We start from the raw sequence: 18,328 nt of genomic DNA on the forward strand, positions 1-18,328 counted from the left end.
GAGAGTGGAAATAGAGCTGTAGAAATAATGTTAGGAAACTATAATTATAAACCTAGTACGAAAAATAAACCAAAACCTCAAAATAATGCAAAAATAAATATGGCACAAACAATAAATGACATAGAACGTGAATTAGAAAGTCAATCTGAAGAATTGAAAATAGAATTTCAAAAATTATTACAAAATGAAGAAATAGAAGAAAGACAAGAATAGAAAAAAAATAAACACATAATACATCTCAAATAATAATTTTGAAGAGGATTTGTAAATATGCAAAATTCATAAATAGTAATTCATGATTAACAACCATATGAAATACCTCAAAATTTTGTAGCACCAAATTTAGATGATCCGTTCTATAATAATAGAAATGTAATATTAGGAATAGATTTTATTGAACAATATTATCCTTTACATATGTTTGAAAAAGCAATAATATTAACAACACCTTGTAAACACCAAGCATGGGGAGTAAGAGTAACTAAACCTTATAGTAGAAGAGATAAAAATTTTAAAAGAAACAAAAGAGTATGAAGTACAATTTCTACCAATAAAAAATCTTGCATGATAATGAAGTTATAAATTCAATAAAAATGTTAAATACTGCAAAAGAAATTAAAACAATTGAACAAAGATTATTAAAAATTATAGTAATAATCCTTTAGTTCATTGGGAAAAATCTAAACCTTTAGTAAAAATAGAATTAAGAGATTATAGTAAAGAAATAAATTATAAACTATACCCATGAACAGAAAATGATAAAAAAGAATTTATTATGCATATTAATGAAATGAAGCAATATGATTTAATAAGAAAAAATAGATCTGAATATTCATCACCTGATATGATTGTAGTAAAACATAGTGAAGAAAAAAGAGAAAAAATCAAGATTAGTTATAAATTATAAAAAATTAAATGAATTAGCAATAAGAAATAGATACCCAATTCCAAAAATAGATTTATTATTTAACTTAATAAGAGGAAAAAATATATTTAGCAAATTTGATTGCAAATCAGGATTTTTTCAAATAAAATTGGAAGAAGAAAGTAAGAAATATACTGCTTTTAGTGCATCAAAAGAATTGTATGAATGGAATGTATTACCTATGGGATTTCATAATAGTCCTAGTATATTTCAAGAATATGTAACAAAATTACTATTATCAATAAAAGATTTTGCTGTCATATATATAGATGATATTTTAATATTCTCAAAAGATAAAGAAGAACATGAAAAACATTTAGAACAATTTATAGATTTTGTAGAAGAAAAAGGATTAAATATATCACCTAAAAAAGCTAAATTAAGAAAAAAAATAGAATTTTTAGGACAGTACATAACTAATAATGGAATAGAATTACAAGAACATATTAATAAGAAAATATTAGAATTTGGAGAAATTAAAAATAAAAAGAACTTCAATCATTTTTAGACTAGTAAATCAAGCTATAAATTATATTCCAAACTTATCAAAATTAACTGTAAAAGTAAGTAAATTAGCTGGAGAAAAGACAATATGGATATGGGACAAAGAAAGAAAAAAAAATAGTTATGTCAAAATTTACCTAAATTAACTATTCCAGTAAATAATAATGTAAAATGGATAATATATACAGATGCTAGTGAAAATTATTGGGGAGCAGCTTTATCTCATGTCAAAAGAAGAAGTAATAACTAGATATGCAAGTGAAAAATTTAATGATTCTCAAACTAAATATCATTCAAATAATTATTCTTTCTGTTTCTACTCCTGTTTGTCTTATATTTTTATGCATATCTTTTTTCTTATTTTTTCTTCATTTATAATTTCTTCATCTTCAACTATTCTCATCATATTTATTTGTGACCATTCATCTTCTAATTTATTATAAGGGTTTATTCCTAAATATTTATTATTCTATAAATATTATGACTTATCATACTTTATTCAGTTCTTAGTCTTTTTGTGTCATATTTTATATAATCTAATTTTTCATTACATTTTTCTTTATTTTATATATTTTTTGTTCTAAAGGTTTTGCATATTCTTTAATTCTTTTTATTTTTTCTCTAGGATTTTTTTTTCTAACATTATTTGTACTTCTTCTTGTAACATATTTATTATCTCTTTTTCATTAAAAAGGTGTTCTAAATCTTTTATATTTTCATTTATATAACAATCTAATTGTTTCATTAAAAACATATTTGTTCAATTAGCCTGATTACTTGTACTATCTCCTTCACCTTCTAATAAGAAGGGTACTAAAATACATGATAAATTTTTATTGGTATGTAAGAACCTTCTGGAATTTTATTTTGTTCTACTTCATACATTTTTGGTTCAATTATTTTTATGATATTCATTTAAATAGATTCCAATACTTCTATTAAAGTAAAACAAATATTAAGAAAGATTAAAAATCTTCTTTGATTTCTTTCTTCTACTGGGATTATATAATAAATTCTTGTTTCTCTTCCTACACATTCATTTATTGTTAGTATCATTCCTATTCTTGTTTCTATGTCTTCTATATTTTGTCTCATTAACCAACTTAAAAATACTGTAATCATTATTTCTTGTTATTCTTCTTTCCTATTATTATTAATATGAAACCAATTATTATACAAACTAATATCAAAATAACACCAATAATAGTAATTATTCACCTAATCGCAATACTATCAGCCAAACTATTCAGCAAAATATTCAAACTGTTCAAAATAACAGATAAAGAAAGCAAGTAAACAGATAAGAAAAGCAAGAAAGTAGGTAACTGAGTTAAACAATAATAAACTTTAGGGATTAAGAAGTTCATATTTATTTGATAAATATTTATATATATATTTATATGAAATACAAAATTTAAAATATAATTATATATATGTATTTATATATTCAATATATATATCCATATATGTGTGTATATATATATTAGATATATATGATATATGTATATATGTGTGTTCATATATATATAATATAATATGTATATGTGATATATATTATATTATATTATATTATCTTATGTTAGTTTTAAATTTAATTTTATATGATAGATTAAATTTAATAACTAACATGATAAGAGATAATATCATGTAGTTTTATAATTTGAATTTATAAGATAAATTCAAATTAGATATTTATGATATAAATTTAATTAAATTTTTGTGAGCTTTTAAGTGGAAGACAAAAACCCTTATCTATATACTATATATAAATGGGGACGTCCTGATAAAGGTAGAGAGTTAGAAAAGTTTTGATGGCAAAAACACTCTGAGAGCCATGAAACACTTTATAGAAAAGAAAATTAACATTCAAAGAAGAACGGACGTTAAGAGCGCTAACACGTTGTTCGAGTTAGACAACTATTTGTGTGGATACCGATAGAGGGAACAGATCTACATTGTCAGCTCCTAAAATCCAAACTTGCACTAACTTCAAAGAATTAAAAAGGTAAATCTTCTATCCACCTTGACTTAAACGAGTTCGTTTGGTCCATATCATGATAGGGACTATAAATTTTTAAGCTTCCACTGCGCCTCCCTATCCAACATAATGTATGTGTGAAATTTGGCCGTGGATATGAATGAAATTGAGAAAGAATAGAATTATGCCCAAAGTACGTGAAATAGCCTATTAAGCGGCCAAATATGTCTCTATGTGTAATATTGTACATATAATTGCTCACTTGATTGTACACTATTCATTTGGATATGGTTAAGGCCCTAAAAGTGGCCAATGACTTATGGTTTTAAATAGTAATGCTCAAGTGGTGAATTTTGACATAAAAATGATCAAAATTCACTTGGGTGTTCATATTTTAAATAGAGTATTGGATTTGAATGAAACTACCGTTATTGGTTAGATTATGGAATAAGCTTTGTGTGGGCACTTGAATCACTCTAATTGGACATTAGATGTAAAAATAGTGCACGTTTGAAATTTACATCAATTTTACAATTTGATAGCAAAATCTAGTGTGTGCACAGCAGTACATGTGTCAATGTGTGTCAACATGCCATGGTGCATGGTATAGAGCGTGATATTGATGTCTTTGTGCCACATACCATAGCTTATGTGGCATGAACCGTGACACATGGCCTTTGTTTTAGCTTGATTTTATTGATTTGAATATTTTTTTCTTATTGACTATGATGTGCTTATGCATAATGCTTCAATTGTGTAATGTTTTACAATTCGAGTATTTCAAGAAATGGTTTTACAAATGTTTTATGTTGGGATCCCAATCTTTAAAAAAATGGTTTTAGTTGGTTGAGTAGATTAAGTAGAAGGTTGAATGGTAATGTCAATAAGGGCATTACATTTAGTTGGTATCAGTTTCTCGATTTTTGAGATTTGGTCACTATGATTGTTTGTTGCATCCATCTTAGAACTTGAAAACTTATATATCTTGTTCATTACACCATTCTTTCCCTTTTGCTTAATTTTCTTTTATCTTCATCCTTAGGAGGGGAGAAAATGAGAAGAGTGCTCGAACTTCAAGGAGTACTCAAGTATCACGACGACTGGTTGAGGATGAGCCTGTGCCAGAGGTTCAACCGAATGAGCCTCAATAAGTCGATAAAAGAGATGGCTTGTTGGAAGAATTAAGAGACATGATGATTAACATTAGGTAAATAGTGTGAGATTATGACGTATTACTAAGAGGTAGAGATTAGGAAAATGAGGGGGAAGGTCAAGATAGATTAGTGCAAGAGGAAGCTCATGATAAACCTGAGCCATCTCAAGCTTCGGGTAGTAAGTAAGCTGTGGGAGTGGTTATTGACCCATCCATTGATTGAGCTTGAAAGACTTTTGTAAGGTTTAGTCCACCAACATTCGACGATAGTATGAAATAGGGTGAAGCTAAATAATGGATTGAGCGCCTCGAGATCATATTCGAGGTAGTGATTTGCATGTTAGAGCAAAAGGTGATTCTGGCTACAGTTCAGTTGGTTGGAGCGGCCAAGAGATGGTGGGATTCGATTAGACTATATGGTGGTGTAAGGTATTCTTAGGAAGAATTCAAGAATGTATTCTTTAATTACTACTTCTTGGCATCTTTTCATATTGAGAAAGAGGAGGAGTTATATTCATTCAGGCAAGTGGATCTGGATAAAGAAGAATTTATCAAGAGAGACTTAATGATCTGTTGACTTATTTCACATATCTATTGCACCATAGTGATACAAAATGGAAGGCTAAGCGATTGCTAGAAAAGATGCATCTAAAGTATAGGCAATAAATTGCTTTATTGGATATGACTACATATGAAGAAATGTGCCACAAGTTGAGAATAGTTGTCAGGAGAGGTAGGGAAGCTGAGGCTGAGAAGAAGAGAGACAATATAGGAAGGTTCACAGCTTCATTGGGTTTGTCAGGCTGTGTTTCAAAGAAACCTGTATATAGCTCAAGCAATTCTAGAGCTTCAAGAAAGAGGAGTTTTACTAGAGGTTCTCAAACCTGATCAGTTCAGAGAGGTTTATGCCGAGGAATATCAAAGTCAGAATTGGGCCTTCGCAACCTTCAAGGCAAGCTTTAAATGTATCAACTCCTACTCTTAGTACTGGAAGATTTCATGCAAGCAAGTGTTAGTCCTATTTCAATTGTGGTAAGCTAGGTTACATTGCTAAACATTGTCCCGAGGGTGGAATAGCAGTAAAAGGGAAAGAGAGGAAGAGAGAGAGAGAGAGAGATAACAATACCATTCACATTCATCCATTAAAATCTAGAGACCTATTTATAGAAAATATACTAAATGCCTAAACTACCCTTATATCCCTAATTCCCTTAATTACACCTATCATTCCTTATTTCCATGTATTAGGAACTTCATGCTATTTCTATGGTAGCCCTAAAATACCTCTTGGAACAAGAATATATGATTGGATTGGGAGTTTTAGTGATTTTTGAATTATAGGCGAATTTTGAGCTAATTTTATGGGAATTTTTTATTTGAGTAATATATACCTTATTTGCTTGGAATTTTTTATTATTTTCTTCTTTGGTTAATGATTGAGTAGTGTATAAAGTTTCATGGCAATTAAAATTGTTTATGAGTACTTTAAGCTTACTCAAAATTTTTACTCTATTGATACTTAAACTTGTCTTGTGTTTCTTACAAATATTTGATGCGTATTAACTATTCTTTGACACTTTGAATGCTAATTGGGCCTTATGAGTTTGTGTTGTTATTGAATAATATTGTGGATTGAGACTCACTCATGGCCTTGGGCTTGGCTTGTTTGGCTAGGTATTGCAGTAACCTAGAGGATTTCATACATGTGCATACTTTGAATTACTTTGAATTAGAGAAGAACTGGGGATTTGTTATTTATGCAATGTGATGAGAATATATATACACATGTATACATATATACATAAATACATATATAATAAATAGTATAGCTTAGGATGATTGGCAAGGAATGGCACTATCCATACATTAGTGCATGTTAAATGTAATGAGAGAGAGTAAATGAATTCTTTATACATATCACATGATATAATGTCCTTCGCCTAACTACACTCAGCCAAGCGTAGTGATATTGTAGCATTCATCCTTCCACCAATTAAGACCGTGATCATGTCTTAATGATTTATTAGCCGTGAATGTGCTTGGTGGGTCATGATCATATCTCTTGAGGATGATAGCCGTGATCATGCTATGAATGGTGGTTATAGGTTGTTATCATACCCAGTATCAATATTACTTAGGGGATTTGTGATTGTGTGGACCTAAAGATGATTCCTTTATGCATGCATACTTAAATTTGTTCATATATATTATGATATGGTATTACCAGAAAGACTAATGATAAAAGGTTGAGTATATTATGAAAGTGTTAGTTATTGAGATTATTATCTCATCTCTTTCTTTCAACAATTCTAGGTGAAGAAGTGGGCTTAAGCAAGGGAAAGGAGTTGGAGAAGTAAATCTCCATTCTTGATCATGTCAGTTTAAAACCTAACTCTATTTTGAGTCATTTGTAGGATCATGCCAAGTGTAATAACTTGATGACTTTGCCATTTTATAATGCTTGTTTTATGAATGTTTTATGGATTGTTGGGTCGTAAAACTTGGACTGGTGGTTCTTGGTTTTATACTTGAATCTAAACTTTACTATGTGGCCAAATTTTTCCATGAGTCGGATGGAATGACTTTAAAGTTTATATTGTTTGAGTTTGACTTTCAGATTGATTATCTGATTAAATTGTTTATTTGGTTGTCATAATTTTTTTATAATGTTATTTATTTGGCAATATGTCCAGTTTTAGACCTAATTCTGTCCCTTTTTTTTTCCCTAAAGGAAATTTGGCCCGAAATTTGTCATTATCATTGATACTTGATTATTGTATTAATGGTGTGCTTAGTAAAGTAGGGTGTTCCAATCCACATGTAATGACAAAATTTTCTATCAAGTGCAACTTGGCATCATTCCTCTCAAACTCTTGCGTTGGACAAGTGTTGATTCAACTCAATTATTTGACTATATATGGACACTGACACACATTAATAAATGATATAATTTTCTATATTCAATATTCAATTGCTCATTTATGTTTATTTGAAAAATGATGCTATAACAAATAATAATTTATCCCTGTGGTGCTTGATTACCATCCTACTTGCACTTTCAACACTAGTTTTGACAAATTGACAAAAAATGTCAACTGACATTTCATAAAAATCAACATCAATTTAAGAACTATGATGTCTTGTCTAAGTGCCTAACAAATATGAAGCATGTTTTTTTTTATTTTATTGAAATTTTATATAGGCATAAGTTTATATTAATAGAATTTGTATATCCTAATGATATGTAATTTTATTTTTATATAAATATATTAATTAGAGTATGACCAAGTGATAACGTGTTGCACTAACCGTATATCAATTAGAGTATAACTGGAGAATGAAGTTTAAATAATTTATATAACATGTATCACATTGTTGTTAGTTGTTTTATATATATATATATATATAATTATTTTTATTGGTATTATATATTAAAATCAATATATGATGATCACTGATTGTTCAATTCATATTTTTTCACCATCAGTTAACAATCTTATTAAATACATTTTTAAAAATAGATAGAAGTGTAATCAAGCAAGAATATGAAAAGAAGAAATAAGGAATAGGTGGTTGGTTAATAATTCGAAAAATGTAAGATTAATCATTTTTTTAATTTTATCCAATTTTAAAATTCAAATAGAAAAATGAGAGGAAAATAAAAAGTGTGCTTATGGAATCAACAATATTGGGAGACTAATAAATCTCTTCTAAAGGTTGATAGTGCATCTTGAGAAAAGGCAATACAAATAAAAAGCGAGTGGGAGTCAAATAAAAAATCAGATGTAACACACTCACAAATTTTCAATTTTCAATTGCCAATATATTTTTTAGGATTAATTTATAATTTAAATCTTGAACTATAAGTCTTAGGGCAATTTAAACTTTAAACTAATATTTGGTATATTTTAAATTCTAAACAATTAAAGTTGTATTAATTTTATAATTTTGAAATTAAAACAAACGTCAATTACTTCTTTTAAAAAGGGCATGATATGTAATTTTTTTCAAATTTTACTCTCATTCACTCCTACCATCCTTTAAAAAAATTGCACATTAAGCCTCCCTTTTTAAGTAATGGATATTTGTTTTAATTTCATGGTAGCTTAAAATTATTTAAAGTTTAATTGTTTAGGGTTCAAAATATAACAAACATAAATTTAAAATTCAAATCATGCTTAGACCTATAATTCAGGGTCCAAATTACATATTAACCCTATTTTTTATATGAAATTTTGAAAAATTATAATTTACTCTTGTAATGTTATAATTTTCAAATGAAAAAAGAAATAAGTATAGAATTCGAACAGTTAGCTTCGCAAATGAAGAGTTTTCTTGCCCCGGATTGCCTTAATTTCTTAAAGGAAAAATGAGTGTGTGAAACATTTAAAACAAATAATCATAAAAGTTTTTTTTTACCAGAAACATAAATTATAATAGTTTAAATTATTTGAAGATAAAATAAATACATGTTTATATTTTTTTTACCAACAATACGTATGTTTAGTAACAAAAATTCAATTTTTTAAAATATATTTATATTTATTTTATGCACTTAAGCATCTTTGTGGAGATGATAATTACTTTAAAATATATGAAAAATTATTTTTTTTAAGATCAAGGAGACTACTTTCTAAAATTAATATTAATATCATTGGCCAATCAAAAGAAAATAGGAAGAAGAAAAAATTTGTTAATTTTATATTGACAATAACAACTTTATCATTTGCAAAAAATATTTCGATATAGTAAATCTTAAAATTTTTAACATTTTATTTATATAGTTTTCATTATATATTAATAAAGAATTAAAAAATTTTTTTTGAAAAAAAATAATGGAATGAAACTATATTTATTGCAAATTATTTTATCTAATTTTTAATTTTATTTATAAAATTATTAAATGTACAATAATCTAAAAATTTTAAACTACAACAATAGATAAGGATGACAATAGAGGGAAGCAGGAGGTGGGAAATAAAAACATTCATAGGTAAATTTAGAAATAAAGTTCTCTCCAAATTCTTTCAATATTTGAATAGAAAAGTTAGATGAAAAATTATGTAGATCCTACAAATTATTTTTCCCTCAATCTCCCCTCCCTCTCATTGTTTTTGTCACTAGCCAAGCGAGAGAAAATATAGTTTCTCTTCACTTTTCTCTCCCACCAAATATAATATAAAAAAAATGGAGACATTCCTCTCCCCTTATTTGAAATAAAAAATAAAATTAAATATAGATATCTTTTCTAACAAGAATCTTTATTAATAAAATTTTAATGTTCAAAACGTTTAAATGTTATTTTTATTTTATAATGGTATTTAAGAGTCAATTTCTCTAATTCAACCTTGACTTTTTTCACTGTAGCTGTTGTTTTAGGTGACCAAATAACTTAAAATTTCTAAAAAAAATTATGTGTAGGTGTCTGTGCGTCTCTTTTCATTAGTTTTTATATATACAATTATTATTTAATAATTAATATAATATCAAGTTAGATTCTAATATACTCCTCCTCCTAAAAAATGTAAATCATTTTTAGCTTATCTGAATCACACTCTAAATAAGTTAGTCAAATATCTTTAAATAGTATTATCTTTTTATTTTTACTCTTATTTAATAGGGTTCTTATTCAAAGGAAAAATATTAAGTGATTTATTTATTAAAGATATTTTTAAAAAGCTTATTAATTACTTATTGAAAATTAAAAATATTTTATATTTTTGAAGGATAATATTACCAATAGTTCTCTCAACCTCACTTTTTTTATCTATAAAATTCGAGCCGCAATCTTATTTAATGGTGATTTTCTTAATGTAATTTTATCATTTATTTAAGGTTCATTAAAATGTGCAGAAGATATAACATAAATAAAAATATAACTTCTGATATATTATGGAAAATATTGGAAAAGTAAAATTGTACAGAACTCAACAAAGAACTCACTGATTAAATAAACATTGCATCTGCACTAAATGATAGTTTTGAAGGACGGGTCATTAATAAATGAAGTTAAAAGAGAGGAAGCTACATGAATTTTGGTTTTGAACAAATATTATTGAATCGGTCATTAAATTAATTAAAATATTAATTTAAAAAATTAATAATTATAATTAAATTGATCATGATAATATTTTATGAAATTGATTGAAATACTAGTAAAACGATTTATTAATGTAATCAGATGAATGGACCCAAATTTTCATATTACGTTTGAAGGGCGTATGCAGTAGGGGGAAAATGCAAACAAACAAAAGCTATCTTCCAACGCAAATTGTGAAACCAATCAGCAACCACCAAGGTGTCATCATCCCCCCCCCCCCTGGGGGTCCCTTCTTTCAACACGCTCTAGTGCTTGGTAGGTTGTGCCGTTGGCTCATGGGCCCAAAACTCCACTTAAATTTAATGGTCTCTCACAAATGGGGTTTCCTTCTTCCTTCCCTTCGGATCTCATTGCCTCAGTGCTTCCTTCATTTCGCCTCCAATTTCGACCTGCCTCGCTTTGATTTAGCTTTCTGGGTAATCAATTTCTCCCTCATGGCCACTGATTCTTGAGATTTCTCTCTCTGGGATTCTTGCGTTTTGGAATTGGGTTGCGCTGTCATGGGCTTTAAACCCTTTTAACGCGGCTTCTTCTAAGGTTAACTGATAACTCGTCCTGCTGACGCATTTCAAGAGATCGGGAAATCTTCTTTCAGGGACATAATTCAAATTTGCCCTTTTGAAATTTCAACTTTTTCCCCTCCTCCCTTGTTATAAATAAAAGCGAGCTAAGAAAGTTTGGTTATGTCCGGAACTTGGTTCTCTGGAAATTCGTGTTGAGCATGGTGTTTGGGAGGTATCATACTTGATTTTGGAAGTGGGAGTTTAATACCTTCGTCTGGGAAGCATTGGGGCGCAGAATATGGACAGAGTTATTCAACCTCCTTTGGTAATTTGCTTAATCGCTCTTCTTGCAGTTTCTCTTTTCTATATTTATCAAATACCGTCCTTGGTTGAAGTGTCAATTCTCAGTTCTGTGGTTCTGATGCCTTTTACCTTGGTTTCTTTGGGGCTGATTGGTTTTCAAGTTTGGTTGAGTTCGTCCCTCTTGATGCTCAGGGATTGCTGTGGTTGAAATCTTGCCCTAGTCTATTGGTTTTAAAGATCTTTTTAAGAAGGATTGTGGGGATGATGGACAGACTTCTGGGATCAATGCTTGAAAATTCTTGAATGTCATTATTAATTGAACTTCCTTCTGTTACCTGGTATAAGGTCTTTAAAAATCTTATTGAGCTCCCTCTAAAAGATGAGCGACTGCAATTTATTTTGTTGCTTGAATTCTAACAAACGGTGTTACTATGATCTGTTCGCTAATGCTACATGACAATATTAAAAACTTGCATGTCTAAATAGGGTTTTTAGAATGGGATAAATAATCTTTTGCATAATCTCTCTGCTTAATCTGTGTTACGTAAGATCTATTATGGCTTCTCACTTTCAGGTAGTGTCTGGTACATGGGATTCTTAATTTCACAAACACCAGGAATATTATCATAAGATGTTTGAACACCTAAGCTATGAGATCTTTTTTTTTTTTAATTGTGTTGTAATAACATAAGCGTTTCTATGTGCGTACTTGCACAGACGTTCAAGCCTTTTGCACACACACACACTGAGATTTCCTAGGTCCGGAAGAATATTGATAGCCACATGCCAAATGCCATTTAAAGATTCTGTGATTATCTTCATCCTATAATTGGGGTTATTGGACACAAAGTGAAAAATAGAAGGGACTAAACAGGATTTACCTACTAACATGGCCTTGCCCTTTTTGGCTTTAGATCTGTGTATACTGTGACAGTGTTCTATTTACATTTGCTGATTTTCTTGACACAGATACCATTACATATTCAAATACCTGATTGTAACTAACACATGTTGGTCAAATTTCCTCATAATTTTTATCTAGCTAATTTCTGATATGAGCATATGCATGTTTACATTCATCAGAATCTACAATATTGCTTCCGCTTATAGATCATCTGGTTATAAGTATTTAAAGTGCTCTATCTGCTTCATCTCAGAATTGTATGTATTTGATGCGAAATGTGGATGATATCTCATGTTTACATATATTCCATTATGTTTAAGCTGTTTTCATTTTTTTCAATGACAAAGTAGCTGAAAGAAATTTCTTACAAATTTGATTGTGCAGGTTGATACAACAGCATGTTTATGCAGGGTAGATACAGGCTTAAAAACTGTTGCTGGAGCAAAGAAGTATGTCCCTGGAGCAAAGCTGTGTCTTCGACCTGACATTAAGCCATCCATCCATCCAACTAGAAGCAAGCCATCACGTGGTGACAGAAGCCGCAATCAATCCCCACTACTTCCTGGACTCCCCGATGATCTTGCCATTGCTTGCCTAATTCGGGTTCCTAGGATTGAACACCGTAAACTCCGACTGGTCTGCCGAAGGTGGTATCGTCTCTTGGCTGGTAACTTCTTTTACTCACTCCGAAAGAGTCTTGGAATTGCGGAAGAATGGATATATGTCATTAAGAGAGATCGAGATGGGAAAATATCATGGCATGCTTTTGATCCTGTGTACAAATTATGGCAACCCCTGCCTCCCATTCCTAAGGAATATTCTGAAGCTCTTGGTTTTGGTTGTGCTGTTCTCAGTGGCTGTCACTTATACCTGTTTGGTGGCAAGGATCCACAAAAGGGATCCATGAGGCGCGTCATCTTTTATAGTGCTAGGACTAATAAATGGCACCGTGCCCCAGATATGCTTCGCAGGCGACACTTTTTTGGCTCATGTGTCATAAATAATTGTTTGTATGTGGCAGGTGGGGAGAATGAGGGGGTACACCGATCATTGCGATCAGCTGAAGTTTATGACCCCAACAAGAATCGATGGTCTTTTATTTCAGATATGAGCACTGCAATGGTGCCTTTCATAGGAGTTGTCTATGAGGGGAAATGGTACCTGAAGGGACTCGGTTCTCATCGGCAGGTTCTGAGTGAAGTCTACCAACCAGAGACCGATAGCTGGTGCCCTGTTTTCAATGGAATGATCACTGGATGGAGGAACCCAAGCACTGCCCTTAATGGACAGCTCTATGCTTTAGACTGCAAGGATGGCTGCAAACTTAGGGTTTATGATGAGTTGACTGATTCATGGAGCAAGCATATTGACAGTAAAATGCATTTGGGGAAGTCTCGGGCTATGGAGGCAGCTGCTCTTGTTCCCCTCAATGGCAAACTTTGTATCATCAGGAATAATATGAGCATTTCTCTGGTTGTTGTTTCCAAATTTGAAGATTTGGGAGGATCATCAGCTGAACACCTGTGGGAAACTATTGCAGGAAAGGGACAGTTCAAGTCTTTTGTAACAAATCTCTTGTCTAGTCTTGCTGGCCGAAACCGACTCAAAAGTCACATAGTGCACTGTCAGGTTCTTCAAGCTTAGGGTTTGTATAGTGCCCAAGAATTGACACTGAATGTCGACTACGACTTTCCAGCACACCCTAGGGATCATGTTCATCATGAGAGGTGATACATAGAGATTATGAGACTCAAATCTCTTCCAGTGATGGGGGTGGGGGGTAAAAGTGAAAAGAGAAATAAAGGAGCAAGACTGGCTGATCGGTCAGTGGGTCCTGTTCCTAGTTCCTACCTCTTTTTCTTGCTTCATTTTCCTCGGTAGTGTCACTGGAGGGGATCTGCTCACATAGATCAGTTGTCGTAGTAATTTGAAGTACTCCACTAGAGATCATAATTTAGAAGAGAATAGTGGGTCCTGCCTCTGCATTTGTGGACTTGCAGAAGTGGAACCCACTACTTTCTTTCTATCTTTCTCTACTTCAGCGGATTCGGATTCATCTTAGTAATCACAGTGCTACAGATATTGATTGGTAGTTACATTTACATGTTGAGAATTGAGTTGGCCATTTCCCTGGTCATATATTGTGATGATGCGAGGAATGTCTCTCATGAGTAATTTGAGAAGATCAACACTTACCCAACTTTTACAATTACAAGCATGCACAACTATTCATGAGGCTCTATTTGTTTTTAAGATCAGGCCCTTGATGTTGATGGTTTGTTGAGAACTCATTCAAATGCCTATTTAGTTGCGCGCGGTTGTGAGTGTTTATTAGTTTTGTAGGTACACCATTGCTTGAGGAAGAAACTATTGGTCAGGTGTAACCCATGATGCTTACAGATCATTTGCAAAGTTTTAATCTTTGTATGTAGATCAAGTTTCTGCAGTTGCAAGGATGAATGGTATGAATATTAGTTTGTTGAGTATAATTTTATTATCAAAAGTTTGATAACTATATGGTGTTATGTTCTTTAATTTTTCTTTTGAAGGTCTTGCTTAGTTGTTTTGTGAGTGCAAGTGTAGTAGAGTCATGAGGAAAGAAAGCATGGTATTGTTAGTTATTATTATTATTATTACTACTTTAAAAATGTATTGGGGAATCGAAATTTCATTATAACTTGTCTGGCATCCCCGGATGTAGAATAAATTTAGGGATCATATTAAATATTTTAATGCCAACTTTTCTTGAGTTAAAAAAAAGAAGAAGAAGAATTTGGCATTAGAAGAACTATTTTATAAGTGAATAAGTATTCACTTATTTATTTGTAAACCTAAGTATAAATATATTAGGGATAATGAAACTTTTAATCTTTTAAATTTAATGTAATTATTGATTTGGTTCCTTTTGTTTTAGGTTTAATTTTTATTAATTTAGTCTTTTAAGTTGTTTTTTTCAATTATCAATTTTTTTTATCATTTAAAGGAGGTAATATTGCTAAAAATTTTGTTGATATGGATAATGAAATATTGATAATAGTCAATAGAGTAATAGAAATAAATTAAATTATTTAGGTAGAAAAAAAAAACAAGTTCAAAAATTTTGAAAAACAAAAGAATAAAACACTTTAAATTTTTAATATGCTTTACATGTTAAATTAATTTATATTTTAAAATTTAAAGGATTAACATAATAATTTTAAAAAAATATAAAGGATGAAATAAATAAAAATTTCACTTGAGAGATTAAATTAATAATTAAGTTAAGTTTGATAGACTAAAAATTTTATCATCCTAATATGTTATTCTATTTGTCTGCAATCCCTTAAACTAGGAAAATTTAAAGTTCTTACTTTAACTTGTATGCTATTCCCCCTGTTAAAAAATTTAAGATATTTTTTGAAGGGTTAAATGTTAAAAAATATAAAGTATTTTTAGTCTTTTAAAATGTAATCATTACTTTTTTTTTTAAAAAAAAAAGTGCTCATATTGAATAGATTACTGTACATTTTTTTAAGGTAAAATACCATATTAAATAGGGATAAATATGAAAATATAGAATTGATTTAAAGACAAGTAACTATTTTATTAGGAGTGAGATTTGATTAAAAATGCTTTACAATTTTAAATGGAGGAAGTATTTTTTTTTTTAAATTTTAAGTTAAAATATAGTTTAATATTTCTATGATAAGATCCCGTATGCTCACAAGCGCCCGAACTAAACTTGTGGTTATATTGTGGTGGCAAGTACCCACTTAAACTTGTATTATAGTAAAGAAATCTCAAGTAGTTGCTTGAGGATTGGACGTAGGCGCAAGTAGTGGAGTTGAACTAGGATAAATCATAGTTTGCACTCTCTATTCTCTTAACTCTTTCTATTTCTAGCAACCTTAGTTCATGCTTTGTTTTAGAGTACAAAATTAAATTTGATATATCTACATGCTCTTACCTAAACTTTCACTTAGAAATAGATTTTACACATTAAGTTTGTGAAAATTACTTTAGCATTCTTGCAATAAGAGTTTAGTACTTGAATTTACCCATACTTTCTCTTACATATAGTTTTGTTGAAAAAGTTTTGAAAGAATCAAAAATTTTATAAACACCCAATTCACCCCACTCTTGGGTATGTTTCCATATCTAACAAAATGGTTACCCTTCTTGGTGGATTTGCTTGCTGCAAAAAGTAACATAACTTATTTAGTATAATCCAAGTTATTTCATCAACTGCATTACTAAAGAAAATCCAAGTAAGCCAAGATTTTCAATCTACAAGAAAAGCTAGCATTTGGAAGCATGTACAAGAATACATAGCAAGCATAGGACTTGGATGTCACAACATTCAAATTGCATAAGTGGTTTAGAGCCCTCCATACTATTTCTACAATGTCATGCTTTAGTGGGTCAAAGAGAGGCACAAAAAGTAAAAACTAGATGTCCTATTTAGTTGCTTTTGCTCAACTTCTTCAACTTTATAATATGCAAAAATCACAAAGGCAAACCATTTTCAACACTAAAAAGGTTGAATATCCAACCAGCTTAAAGAAACTCACATATTCACATTATAATATGCATTTTTACATTTCTCACATGCTTACCAAGCAAAGAATTTGCAAGGTTATTGTTTTCTAGAAATTCATAGACCAATATGTGATGGTTATCCTTTATATAGTAGCTAACTAATTGCACAGGGTTTGGATGTCTTATGTTTGAGATCATATCAATCTCTGTCATGAATCCTCTTATCTCTTTTTTAGACTTTATAGAAAGAGATTTGATAGCTAACTGTGTTCCATCTCTTAAGACTCCCTGCAAATATTAATGACTGAGCAAATAAGAAATTTACCTAACTAAAGGGGAAAATTGAAGAGAGAGAAATGCAAACCTATAAAAAGCCAATAAAGAATAGAAGGTAGAAGCATAATCAAAATTTAAAAAATAGAGATTTGAAGATTGAATTGTTGAAGGAATAGTTAAAACAAAAGGAATTCAAAATCTTCATACTGAATAGAAGGCAAAAACATTAGCTTCAATATTGGGAAAATCTAGGTTCAGGTAAGTCTTTGGCCAATCAATCTACTCAAAGGCACATGTGAGGATGACATGCCAAGTAATTCCATTTGTGGTGAACAAGGGTAGTGTTATAACGATCTTCAACTTCAATTTCATTTTGGTAGAATGGTTTTCATCAATGAAGATAAAAATGTAGCATGGTCTAGATATGAAAAGCAATGTAATTGATTTTTCTTTTTTGCAATTCCTTAAGATGGGCTTCTACTCCAACTTGAGATGCAAAAGCACTAATAATATTAGGAAGACTTGGAGGGGTTAATTCAAAGAATACCATAATGTGAAAAAAAAATTTATTGGAGGAGACTTTAATGGTCATGTCTATAGGGAGTTAGATAATTATGCAAGGGTGCATGGAAGTTTTTGTTTTGGGGCAATAAATAATGAAGGACAATCTATTCTTGATTTTTTTCTTGGCATATGATTTCAAGATTGTCAACGTTTGTTTTAAGAAGAGAGATGAACATCTTATCAGCTACAAAAGTGTAGCCTTGAGTTCACATATTGACTTATTTTTGGTAAGGAACACAAATAGAAGATTTTGTAACAATTTTGACGTGATCCCTAGGAATGGTATAACAACACAACATAAGGTCCTTCTCCTTGATGTGCATATTAAGAGTAAAAATTAAAAAAAAAACATCAACAAGTGTTAAACTGAGGATTAAGTGGTTGTAGTTAAAGGTGAGAAGTGTGAAATTTTTAAGAAGAATCTCTTAGATGAAAGAATTTGATAATTTCAAGGAAGTGCTAGCATCTTATAGGAGAATATGGCTAAGAAGGTAAGAAATGTTGCTGAAGAAGTTTTGAGAGAATCAAAAAGTTTTAGTTTGAGAGCTAAGGAGTCTTAGTGGTGAAATGAGAATGTACAGGAAAAAGTCAAACATAAAA

At 30.3% G+C, this 18,328-nt stretch overlaps 1 protein-coding gene across 1 annotated transcript; it reads left to right on the forward strand.

The window, feature by feature from the left end:
• Positions 1 to 10,980: 10,980 nt before the first annotated feature.
• Positions 10,981 to 14,859, forward strand: LOC129307773 (F-box/kelch-repeat protein At1g55270-like). Its single transcript, XM_054948676.1, has 2 exons — positions 10,981 to 11,488; positions 12,755 to 14,859. The coding sequence occupies exons 1-2, from the start codon at positions 11,462 to 11,464 to the stop codon at positions 14,012 to 14,014; spliced, it is 1,287 nt and encodes a 428-aa protein (XP_054804651.1). The 5' UTR covers positions 10,981 to 11,461; the 3' UTR covers positions 14,015 to 14,859.
• Positions 14,860 to 18,328: the final 3,469 nt, after the last annotated feature.

The sequence above is a fragment of the Prosopis cineraria genome, unplaced genomic scaffold (genome assembly GCF_029017545.1).
Source record: "Prosopis cineraria cultivar Desert tree isolate PC_DT_omini unplaced genomic scaffold, ASM2901754v1 PC4, whole genome shotgun sequence".
Lineage (NCBI taxonomy): Eukaryota > Viridiplantae > Streptophyta > Magnoliopsida > Fabales > Fabaceae > Prosopis > Prosopis cineraria.

Bases quoted from the DNA above. Each gene is read 5' to 3' on its own strand.
- LOC129307773 (XM_054948676.1), top strand. From the start codon at position 11,462: ATGGACAGAGTTATTCAACCTCCTTTG. The intron at 11,489-12,754 runs GTAATTTGCTTA...TTGATTGTGCAG, and splicing joins GAGTTATTCAACCTCCTTTG to GTTGATACAACAGCATGTTT.